This window comes from Aquarana catesbeiana, linkage group LG11 (assembly GCF_042186555.1).
Source record: "Aquarana catesbeiana isolate 2022-GZ linkage group LG11, ASM4218655v1, whole genome shotgun sequence".
NCBI lineage: Eukaryota > Metazoa > Chordata > Amphibia > Anura > Ranidae > Aquarana > Aquarana catesbeiana.
Window position 1 is genome coordinate 251,979,735 of NC_133334.1, and position 12,340 is coordinate 251,992,074.

At 47.5% G+C, this 12,340-nt stretch overlaps 1 protein-coding gene across 2 annotated transcripts in view; it reads right to left on the reverse strand.

Annotated features, from left to right (window-relative positions):
* Positions 1-3,465: 3,465 nt before the first annotated feature.
* ELMO3 (engulfment and cell motility 3) overlaps positions 3,466-12,340 on the reverse strand; it is a 49,618-nt gene continuing 40,743 nt past the window's right edge. For both annotated transcript variants that reach the window (XM_073605581.1, XM_073605582.1), the window contains 2 exons: positions 4,999-5,076; positions 3,466-4,103 (listed from right to left, as the gene is read on the reverse strand). In XM_073605581.1, coding sequence (XP_073461682.1) covers positions 3,891-4,103; positions 4,999-5,076 — 291 coding nt within the window. In that variant the 3' untranslated portion in view covers positions 3,466-3,890. The remainder of the gene's footprint in view (positions 4,104-4,998; positions 5,077-12,340) is intronic.

Below are 12,340 nucleotides of genomic sequence, written 5' to 3' on the forward strand. Positions count from 1 at the left end.
CCGTTCTGCCGCTGTCCCCCTTCTGTTCTTCCTCTGTGTCCCCCTCCATTCTGCTGCTGTCCCCCTTCAGTTTTCCTCCGTGTCTCCCTCCATTCTGCTGTCCCCCTGCATTCTGCTGCTGTCCCCTTCCGTTCTTCCTCCGTGTCCCCCTCCGTTCTGCTGCTGTCCCCCTCTGTTCTTCCTCCGTGTCCCCCTCTGTTCTGCTGCTGTCCCCCTTCAGTTTTCCTCCGTGTCTCCCTCCATTCTGCTGCTATCCCCTTCCGTTCTTTCTCCGTGTCCCCCTCCATTCTGCTGCTGTCCCCCTTCATTTTTCCTCCGTGTCTCCCTCCATTCTGCTGTCCCCCTCCATTCTGCTGCTGTCCCCCTCCGTTCTTCCTCCGTGTTCCCCTCTGTTCTGCTGCTGTCCCCTTCCATTCTTCCTCCGTGTCCCCCTCCGTTCTGCTGCTGTCCCCCTCCGTTCTGCTGCTGTTCTTCCTCCGTGTCCCCCTCCGTTCTGCTGCTGTCCCCCTTCAGTTTTCCTCCGTGTCTCCCTCCATTCTGCTGTCCCCCCCATTCTGATGCTATCCCCTTCCGTTCTTCCTCTGTGTCCCCCTCCATTCTGCTGCTGTCCCCCTTCAGTTTTCCTCCGTGTCTCCCTCCATTCTGCTGTCCCCCTCCATTCTTCCTCCGTGTTCCCCTCCGTTCTGCTGCTGTCCCCTCCGTTCTTCCTCCGTGTCCCCCTCTGTTCTGCTGCTGTCCCCTTCCGTTCTTCCTCCGTGTCCCCCTCCATTCTGCTGCTGTCCCCCTCCGTTCTTCCTCCATGTCCCCCTCTGTTCTGCTGCTGTTTCCTTCCATTCTTCCTCCGTGTCCCCCTCCGTTCTGCTGCTGTCCCCCTCCGTTCTTCCTCTGTGTCCCCCTCTGTTCTGCTGCTGTCCCCCTCCGTTCTTCCTCTGTGTCCCCCTCCGTTCTTCCTCCGTGTCCCCCTCCGTTCTGCTGCTGTTCCCTTCCATTCTTCCTCCGTGTCCCCCTCTGTTATGCTGCTGTCCCCCTTCAGTTTTCCTCCGTGTCTCCCTCTATTCTGCTGTCCCCCTCCATTCTGCTGCTATCCCCTTCCGTTCTTTCTCCGTGTCCCCCTCCGTTCTGCTGCTGTCCCCCTTCAGTTTTCCTCCGTGTCTCCCTCCATTCTGCTGTCCCCCTCCATTCTGCTGCTATCCCCTTCCGTTCTTCCTCTGTGTCCCCTCCATTCTGCTGCTGTCCCCCTTCAGTTTTCCTCCGTGTCTCCCTCCATTCTGCTGTCCCCCTCCATTCTTCCTCCGTGTCCCCCTCCGTTCTGCTGCTGTCCCCCTCCGTTCTTCCTCCATGTCCCCCTCTGTTCTGCTGCTGTCCCCTTCCGTTCTTCCTCCGTGTCCCCCTCCGTTCTGCTGCTGTCCCCCTCCGTTCTTCCTCCGTGTCCCCCTCCGTTCTTCCTCCGTGTCCCCCTCCGTTCTGCTGCTGTCCCCCTCAGTTCTTCCTCCGTGTCCCCCTCCGTTCTGCTGCTGTCCCCCTCCGTTCTTCCTCCGTGTCTCCATTCTGCTGCTGTCCTCCTCCTCTCTCTCTCGGTCCTCCTCCCGCGGCTGCTGTAACAAAGACCCGGCTCCTATAATTCAAGTCACACTGATTGAATTTGCCATTGGATCAGTGTTCCACCTATCACTAGAGCCGGGACTTGTTACAGCGGCCGCTGGAGGAGGAGGACCAAGGGAGAGGATAGACACGGACACCCTCACTGCCTGCCTCAGCTCCCAAGCTTGAGGCCAGTCCTGCAGGGCTCGGCTGCTAATGGGAACGCCGTTCCTGCTGTGGAAAATGTACAGGAACATCATTCCCATGTGTTCCCGCAGGACTCGAGCCTTGACAGCACCCCAGTATTATCTGCACTCCTCACTCTAAATATTGAGAGCCTCCATAATAGGAGCACATGCATTATAATGAATAGGCAGATGGCAGGTAAGCTTGGAGGGAGCCCACCCCTCCATAAAGACACAGGGGCGCACTGGACACCCAGCATAGAGCACAATGGCAGCAAAGGTGTCTAGTGTGTCCCCTCACTAGCACTCCAACAGTACAAACAAATAGCTACTGCCCCCACCTTGTGCTATATGCTGTGTTAAACAACTTTGAACTCAGCACAGGATTTTTTTTAATGAGTACTTCTGTGCTTTAATCCTGTTTTATGTATTTTTACAGTTTTCTGTGTTCTACATTAGCGGCAATACTCTAAAACACTGAATTGTGAATAATAAGAAGAAGTCAGTATTGGGCATCACTAAATCTTGGCTCCTTCATTCACCCTCATCTCTGGGATATCTATGTACTGTTAGTTATATTCTCCCCAGGACCTGTGGCATCATTGTGAGGTTTGGGCTCCTATAGGGACAGCCTCGTACCTCCTGCATCAGCTTGGGGCTAAAAAACTGTTTTTTTTTTAAGCAAGAGATTGCCCCAATACTGTGCATATTTTTAGACAATTAACCCCTTGATCGCCCTAGGTGTTAACCCCTTCCCAGCCAGTGTCATTAGTACAGTCACTGTCTATATTTTAAGCACAGATTACTGTATTAGTGTCACTGGAGAGGTCAGTGGCCGTTAGGGTCACTGTCCCACTATATTTCACTAATCGCCGCCATTACTTGTATAAAAAAAATAATAAATCCCAGTACATATACAATCCTTAGTGGATGCTATAACTTTCACACAAATCACTTTATTGGGTTTTTTTTTTTTTACCAAAGACATGTAGCAGAATATATTTTGGCCTAAATTTATGAAAAATTAGATTTTTTTTTTTTATTGAATATCTTTATAGCAGAAATTTAAAAATATTTTTAAAAAATTCTATATAATATAAACCCAGTGGTGATTAGGAATGGGCTCGGGGGTGTGTTCGGGATCCCACCTGCCCAATCCTGCCAGGAAGCCGACAATGCACACCGCTAATCACAGGCAGTGAGACATTTCCTGGTCCACAGTGCACAGATCAAGAAATGTCTCAGTGCCTGTGATTAGCGGTGTGCAGTGCTGGCTTCCTGGTGGGATCGGGCAGGTGGGACCACAAACACGCCCGAACCCATCTCTAGCAGTGATCAAATAACCACCAAAAGAAAGCTCTATTTGTGTGAATAAAATTATTTAAATTTAATTTGGGTACAGTGTTGCATGACTACGGGATTGTCAGTTAAATTAGCGCGTTGCCGAAAAGCAAACAATGACCTGGTCATAAAGGGAGTAAAATTTTTTTTTTTTTTGTAGGCTGTTTTCTTCTGTTCTACTTCTTCACAAAATGGAATATTCCCAGCTCAGCCTCCAAGGCCATCATTCATACACCATCACACAGTGCTCTTTATTCAGCTTTATGTATCATAACACAGTCCAGCAATCAGCCACAAACCAAATTCCTAAGACAGTAGAAATGTGTCATTGTACAGAACTAGAATGAATATTCCCATGTGACATTCAATACATATTTTATTGCACAAATATACATAATATTGTTTTTTTGTGGTGTTTGTATGTGAAAGCCATTTCACAAAGACTATTGCACATTCTTGCACCTATAAATGGTGCCTCCTTCTCTCCAATATTTATAGTGATGATAGACAAAAGCAGAAAATCGAATGGTTCCAGGTTGCAATAAATTAGGACCTGCTGAGTAAGATCGGGGCACGATGACCATGGAGCTTCGGAAATAACAGGAGATTGTACACAAAGACACCCACCCGACCTCAATGAAAGAAACATAATGAGTAGAAACATTCCCTGGCTAAAAGTAGTACTCATCCTTCGTCCATTCATACAGTGTGTTCCTGTAAAATATTTATTCTAATTTCTACTTAATGTTGGCAGATTATATGAATGCATTGATTTGTTGGGTTTCAAGCCTCAGCAGATGTGAACTGGTAGCAGTAGTCATAATTCGTAGGCCGTGGTGGAATTGGTGGAGGTTGTTCTGGGATTTGAATATTCTCCAAGTCCAGTAACCTGAGTTTCAGTTCAGTATTGAGCAGTAGGTCTAGATCAGTGCGGCACCGTTCACTGGGCATTTCTTTCCCCAGCAGAGCATAAAGCCCATCCAGCCACAGACAGAACTGTACAAAGACAAGAAACATTTGGGTCATCTTTCATTGAGCTATATGGAGGCCCTCCACCCTCCATCTCCACCCTACTTCTCCCCTGAAAAGGTCCCCCTCAGTCAATGCCCCAAGCCTTCCTTCAAAAGTTCACCCCAATCACCCCCCTCAGCTTCACATTTCCCTTACAAAGGCCTGCCTCTGTCCTTGCCCCACTCCGCCTCAACAGAGTGAGTGTCCCCCTCAGTCAATGCCCCAGGCCTCCCTACAGCAGTCCATCCCTGTCCCTGCTTCACATCTTCCTTACAGAGGCCCAACTCTAACCCTCACACATCTCTCTTTCAGAGTCCCACCTCTTGTCATTGCCCTACCCCCTATAGGGGTCTCCCTCCATCTCCACCCCACTTCTGCTCTACAGAGGTCCCCCTCAGTTACTTCCCCAAGCCTCCCTGCAGCAGTCCACCTCTGTCCCCGCTTCACATCTCCCTTACAAAGGCCTACCTGCCTGCCTCCATCCTTGCTCCACTCCTCCATCCCCACCCCTCGCCTACCGAGGTCTGCCTCAACGGAGGAGGCATAAGACAGGGACAGAGACTAACCTCTGTGGAGGTGCCATGAGAACAGAGGCTCCACAGAGGCTGGGTCTCTGTCCCCACCTCTCATCTCCCCTGAAGAAGTCAGCCTCCATCCCTGTTTTGGATCTCCCATACTGGGAACAGCCTCCATTCCCACCTTCCTCTACAGAGGTCAGACTCTATCCCTGCCAAACATTTCCACTACAGAGTATAGTCTCTGTCCCCACCCTACATCTCGCAAATATAGGTCAGCCTCTCTCTGCCCCCCTGCCCCCCATCCCCCCCCCCCCCCCACGTCAACCCTATTTCTCCCAAACACAATGTCTGTTCATTCTTACATCATTAGATGAGGGAGCGATGAAATTCAAACAACTGTCCACGTCATAGCAGATGGAGAAGGCTTGATCCATGAGATCCTACAAGACAAGACAAAGTTTACACAATGCAGTACCTTCAGTTGAACTCTTCTTATAATGGTTTCTGCACAAATATTGCATAGGAAAAAAGCAAAACTGCATCTACTGGGAAATCCACCCACTGCCTCTACCAACACCTCCACAACTCCTTCAGCAGTATACCATTTCTCTTTTCACTCAAACTCCACTGGCTACATACTTTTTAATGACAAAAGTATGACATAGGTACAACTAGCATTTTCATGAGATCAGCAACGATAAACTACATATTTCTCTCTTGATGCCTTTTCCTTAAAGCTGAACTCCGGGATAATATATAATATAATCGATATGCGTAGTCTTCTTAAATCTCGGTGTGCTTTGTGCATTTCTTCCAGACCTCTGCAGTAATCCAGTGTGAAACTCTCTGTAATAAGGACCAGTCACTGCTGCTCTCTCTATTTGTGCATCATGACTGGTCTTGTCTCCGCCCCCTCCTGTAGTTTTCTGTTGGCAACCTGTGGTAGATGAAGCCTGCTGAGCCCCTCCCACAGCTCTGCTCTTTCCACAGGCTATGTACAGCACAGTGATGATATCACTGCTTCTTTTACAAGTAATATCTGAGTTTGCAAAGGCATTTGGAGCATACAAAATGAATATACACCGATCAGCCATAACATTACTGGTGACTAATAAAGTGAATAACATTGATTAGCTCATTACAATGGCACCTGAAAACCGGTGGAATATAGAAGGCAGCAAGTGAACATGTTGTCTCTGAAGCTGATGTGTTAAAAGCAGAAAGGGGGCAAGTGTACAGATTTGAGTGACTTTGACAAGGGCAAATTGTAATGGCTGGTTCAGGGGTCTCCAAACTTTCTAAAAAAGGGCCGTTTTACTGTCCTTAAGCCCTTTGGGGGGCCGGACTGTGGCTATTGGGAGTCTAAAATGTCCCACCGCCAGTGGGAAATAATGCCTCATTGTTGATGTCACTGGCAGGAACTGTGCCCCATTGTTGGGGTCACTGGCAGGGACTGTGCCCCATTGTTGGGGTCTCTGGCAAGGACTATGCCCCATTGTTGGGGATCACTGGCAGGAATTGTGCCCTATTGTTGGGGGTCACTGGCAGGAACTGTGCCCTATTGGTGGCGGTCACTGGCAGGAACTGTGCCCCATTGTGGCGGTCACTGGCAGGAACTGTGCCCCATTGTGGCGGTCACTGGCAGGAACTGTGCCCCATTGTGGCGGTCACTGGCAAGAAGTGTGCCCCATTGTTGGGGTCATTGGCAAGAAGTGTGCCCCATTGTTGGGGTTATTGGCAGGAATTGTGCCCCATTGTTGGGGCCATTGGCAGGAACTGTGCCCCATTGTTGGTATCGGTAGATGAAATAGTGCCCCAAGGGCCAAATAAAAGCAAGCAAAGGGCCGCATCTGGCCCCGGGCCGCAGTTTGGAGACCACTGGGCTAGATGATTGGGTCAGAGCAACTCCAAAACTGCAGCTCTTGGGGATGTTCATGGTCTGCAGTGTTCAGGATTGACCAAAAGTGGTCCAAGGAAGGAGAACCAGCAGCCAAGTCTCATTGATGCACGTGGGGAGCGAAGGCTGACCTGTGTAGACGATCCAATAGAAGATACTGTGGCTCCAACTGCTGAAAAAGTTAATGCTGATTCTGATAGAAAGGTGTCAGAACACAGTGCATTGCAGTTTTGTGTGTAGCAGACTGGTTAGGCTACCCATACTGACCCATGTCCACAGCTAAAAGCGCCGACAATAGGCAAGTAAACATCAGAACTGGACCACAGATCAATGGAAGAAAGTGGCCTGGTATGATTTATTCAAGAATAATTTGAGGAAACAACGAGTTTAAGGTATTGACTTGGGCTACAAATTCTCCAGTTCTCAATCCAAATGAGCATCTGTGGGATGTGCTGAAAAAACAAGTCTGATCCATGGAGCTCCATCCTCACAACTTATTCCAATTTCAGGAATTCAGCAAACTACGAGTTAAGTCCAATTAGGTGCATTTCACCTCCGGCAGTTACCTCTATTAGGCTGCTTTCACAATGATCAGTTTTCGCTGTGTTTTTACCTTGCTAAAAACACAAGAAAAACACAAGTAAAATATTTCCCTTTAAATCCTACGGGATTCTTCACACCACTGTGCTTCGGGTACAGTGTGTTTTGCAAAGTCATACATGCTGCACCTTTAATGCGCTTTACAAAAACACAGCTCCCCATTAAGATGAATGGAAAACGCATCACAAAAGCTCTGTGGTTGCGTTTTGGTGCATTTTTTGAGTCACACATCCACATTTCATAGGTGCATGCTGGGAGTCAGGCACCCAGAAAACGCAACTGAAACGCATCAAAACTGCATTTGCCTTTTTAGTGCATTTTGTTATGTCAACAGTGTAAAAAAATCCTTACTTACATCTAATAGGTTTGTTGCACTCCTGAAGGTTACACTTCAGCTGTGAGAAGAGAAAAATACTATGACACCCCTCGCTGCTTATTAACAGGAGCATTTGTATTTTGTGTTCACAGAATATAAAATAATGGTCAGAAGGGAGGGCGGGCATAGTAGTTCCAGCAACTCTGCTCTTGAAGGAATTGAGACTACAGTGAGCAAAGTTGGGAATTTATCTTCCTGGAGCACAATAAACCTGTCAAATGTGAATAATACAGACAGGTCTACAAGGTAGCAGGCACCTCCTTAGACTAAGGTATGTGTGCAGTTTTTACAAAGTAGCTGAATTCCTGGAATTCAGCTTTAAAGGATCTGCTACAGACAGCTTGGTGTCAATTACCACCTCATACCTTCAAAGGTCTAGTGGTGCCCATACCTCGGCGGGTTATGGTGGTTGGTCATGTTATGGCTGTACGGTGTTTATCCTCTGTGGCAAATCAGGAATATATTAAAATGAAAGTTTGACTGGAGTTGAGCTTTAATGAAGTCCTCACTTTCCTGATAGCATATAGAGACATAATTGGATTTTATTTAGCTGTGGATGGGTTGGTTCAATATATACCATAATTATTATTTTAGGTGAGTATTAAAAAAAGTATTAAAGACCATTTGTTCTCCTTTGATCTAATTGGCTGCAGTGTGTCCCAGGGAAGTTTATTTTTCGGATCTCATTGGCTGCAGCACTTCTCAACAAGATTTATTCCTAGAATCTCATTGGCTGCAGCACATCCTAGGGAGGTTTAATCTAGGGATCTCTTTGGCTGCAGTGTACCTATGGAGGTTTAATCTTGGGATCTTATTGGCTGCAGCATATTCCAGCAAGGTTTTTTCCCGGAATCTCATTGGCTACAGTGCATCCCAGGGAGGTTTAACCTTAGGATCTCATTGGCTGCAGTGTCGAGCGAGATTTATTCCTGGAATCTCATTGGCTGCAGTGCATCCCAGGGAGGTTTAATCTTAGGATCTCATTGGCTGCAGTGTTGAGCGAGATTTATTCCTGGAATCTTATTGGCTGTAGTGCATCCAGGGAGGTTTCATCTTTGGATCTCTTTGGCTGCAGTGCATTCAGGGAGGCTTAATCTTGGGATCTCATTGGCTACAGCGTATCTCAGCAAAATGTATTCCTGGAATTTGATTGGCTGCAGTGTATCCCAGGGAGGTTTATTCTTGAAATCTTATTGTCTGCAGTGCATCCCAGGGAAGTTTAATCTTAGGATCTCATTGGCTCCAGTGTACCCAGGCAAGGTTCTTTCCTGAAACAAGCATGGCAGCATACTTCCGGGTAATCTCCACCTCTTCTTACCCCACAGGACTGGCTAACCTATTGCCTGCATTCTTTTTCCTGCTCACAGGATCTGACATGAATCCTTTTCTCTTTTTGCCCTTCCCTGACCAATTTCCTGTGGCATGCCACCCAGGTTCTCCCCTTCTCCTAGTTGAAGTCACCATTGGACAGCCTCAATATGTTGTTTCATGTGGAGCGTCCTGTTTTGGTGGTCTTTGGGGGTCCAGCACGATTCCCTCAAAAGGTGTGGAATCCTAGTTATTTGATTTTTACCTTAAGGCTGTTTCTCTGTGCTTGTGGTCCTTCTGTGAAACATTTGGGCAATTTGCTGTTTCTTCTGGTTAAGCTGCAAGTTTTACCTCCTTTATGCTGGGCTAGGAGGAAGCCTGCTGTTCTGGGAAGGCCTTCCCTAAGATGGCCGCATGTTTGTGGCATGACATCACTTCCAGGAGGTGCTCTACCCCAATTTTGTTCAGGGATGGTGCTGCTTTCTTAAGGCTCTAAGTAACTTCCCCATAGTAACAGGCCAGAAACGTCCCCCTTTCCCTTCAGGAATGCCACCTTGGTTTCTAGTCAAGCACTGGCATTTTTGAGGTACTTTCCCCAGCAGGTAGGTGTGCGTCCATGGGGGCTTAGCATTTGCGGCTCTATTTAAATTATTTTTAATTAGTGCAGCACAGTGAATAATGGTTAGCAATTCTGCTTTGCAGCACTGGGGTTCCAGTTCCTGTTAAAACACTATCTGCATGGAGGTTGCACACAGTATGGGGGGGGGGGGTTGCCACACAGTTTGAGCCACCTTTACTTTATTTCCTGCTAGGATCATGTGTTACCTTGCCCATGGTATGTTTTAGCTTTGGTCACTGCAGTTTTATGTGTTCTGAGTCTCACTCACTTTTGATTGCCTGCTTTGCCCTGCATTTCAGGCTATGTCATATGTAGCACCCTGATGTTTAGGCAAGGTTGCTCTTAAATTTATTTTTCAAGTGATAGTTGCCGTGGCCAATTGCTAGGGGGTCAACGGAAGTCGCCCTAATTCTGTCGCTAGGTGGCCGGGTACCTGGCGACATTATATAGGACAAGGGCATTGCAATGACAGATTAGGAGTATATGGGGTATCTCAGCCAATGGGCAGGGATCCCTTGGCCTGCTAGGAGAACCTATTTGGGTGGAGTCAGGTGATCGGGGTTCTGTGCCACCCGGACGGCTGTCTTGGTGGACATGTGTCATCTAGCCCTGGGCTGCTAGGCCAGAGACCTGAGGCCTATCCTGGGGACATCTGGCTGCTAGGCTATCTGAGGGCCTATCCAGAAGCAAGAGAGCAGCATAGGGTTGGGATTGCGACTTGCAGTCCAACCAGAAGTGACGGTTCTGCCGGCTGGAGAACCTGTCATGGTCGGAGGTAGAGGGGAAGCTGTCGCCACTAAGGGCCCATCCACCTTATTACCAGGGACCAGTGTAAGTAGCTGAAGCAAGTACCAGAGCAGTATTCTCACCAACTCGTAAATTTCAGCAGATATCAAGCCAGGGACCCAGCCAGTAGAAGGGACGCTTGCAGAGCAGTCTTGCGTGCCAAGCCAGGGACCAAGCAGGCCAGTGGGGTGAAGCTTGAAGAGTATCTGTGAGTGCCAAGCTAGGGACCCAGCAGGGACGCAGGGGTGACGCTTGAGGAAGATAATCAGTGAGAAGGTTGGAAGAGCTCATGGGATCCAGTGGCAGTGGATCAGCAAATCTAGTGAGAGAGACTGGGAGCTAAGTTGAGCGAAGATCTACAAGAGGAGATTGTAGAAGAAGTAAAGGAGTTCATTACAACTTGTGTTAGAAACTATTAAAAGACTGTTGCCATAGGAGACAGCGATCCTACTCATGCAGATGTGGTGTCTTGCTGGATGCCTTTCCTTGCATGGATGTCTACCTATAGAAGTCCCGGAGTCTGCCAAATTAACACTGCAACTGCTAAAGGGTGTCTTGGCCCTAACCCTCTCTCCCACAGTTCTATTCAAGACTAAATAAATCTCTTTGCATTCAAGAAGTGTCTGGCACCCATGAATCTACCTTGCATTACACCCACCATGCCTCGTAACCCACTCTACATAGAAGGATGTCAGCTGTCCCTAGCTCTGGAGGTCACTATTAGGCCCCAGGGGCCCCGGGACCTTGCTACACATCGATAACCATACAAATAGACCACCATAGATTTACAGAGTTTTGTAATTGATGACAGTTTTTGGCTGGCCAGGGCCCACATCATCAGTGCTCATTCAGAAGTCGCAAGTTGTATCAAAGCTCCTTGCACAGAAGGCCATCCTCAAGCTCAAGGGGCACAATTATCATGGTCATGGTTTCCATTACCAGTCATTCCATTTACCATCAGGGTGGTCCTTAAAGAGGCCAATGTTAAGCATGTGGAAAACTGGCACAGTAATTGCCAAGCATGCCTTGCAGAAGCTTCAGGACAAGGTTTAAAGTGTTACTAACCCCAGCACCCTGCATTCACTATATCTGGTCTCCCACAGTACACAGAACATGGATATGCAATTATTTAAGTGATTATAAACTGCTAAATACCTTTTCTCATCAGTAGTATATAGCAATCTTGTGACTTCTATCAGTGTACTGCCGAGCACTGGTTAAAGCTTGTAGGAGGAGTTTTAATTCTACTCTTACTGTATGAGGCTGCAGGACTCCTGACCATCTGTCTGGACAGTGCTGATTGGCCCTGTGCCCATCACATGCACCCTTTCCAAGTAACAAAAAAAACAAAAACTCTCTAGCAATGCACACCAAACTGAGCATGTGCACAGTGCCCCCAGGGCTTTGTTTTATCAGGAGATGGATTAAGGACTGTGAAAGAAGGGGAGGATCAAAGAAGACAGGATCAAACAGCCTTTTTACACAATGCAGAAGATTAACCCCTTAGGTTTCACAGTGAGTATAACAAGCATGCTTTACTGCATAAGCAGACTGATTTCACTGTTGTGGGTTTAGTAACACTTTCAGTGATTGCCTTGGTTTTACAGACTGCCCAGGAGTCCATTCAGGGTCTGCCTGCTAACTAAGTGCCAATGACAGCAGATCCCATTCCTTCTTCTAACCTTCCATCTCTGCAACACAATTGAAGTGGTTTGGCTTCCTCAGAGGAAAAGTCATAATAATTGCCGGCCGAGGGGCTTTGTCTCCGCACTTGTGCAGCCCTCACAGAAGCCATCGAATGGGAATGCTACAACCAGCAATAAGTGTTCCACCAAAAATCATCTGCAGGGGAGGCAACTTGTGCATCATATGGTACTTTCTTGTCCCATTATCAGGGAAAACTGGCATCTCTGACAATGGTGCAACTCAGGGGAGTTCTCAAGTTCTTCTCAGTACTGTGAAATGTCTAATAAATGTTTTCTGTATCACCCTCCCTGGTTTTCATTGCTATATCCTGTCATACTTGTGCCAGGAAAACTGAAAAATTGTATACCTACCTATCTGTAATTTTCTTTTTCTGGCACCCACTCTTGTTCACAGTTTGTATTGTGACTAAAA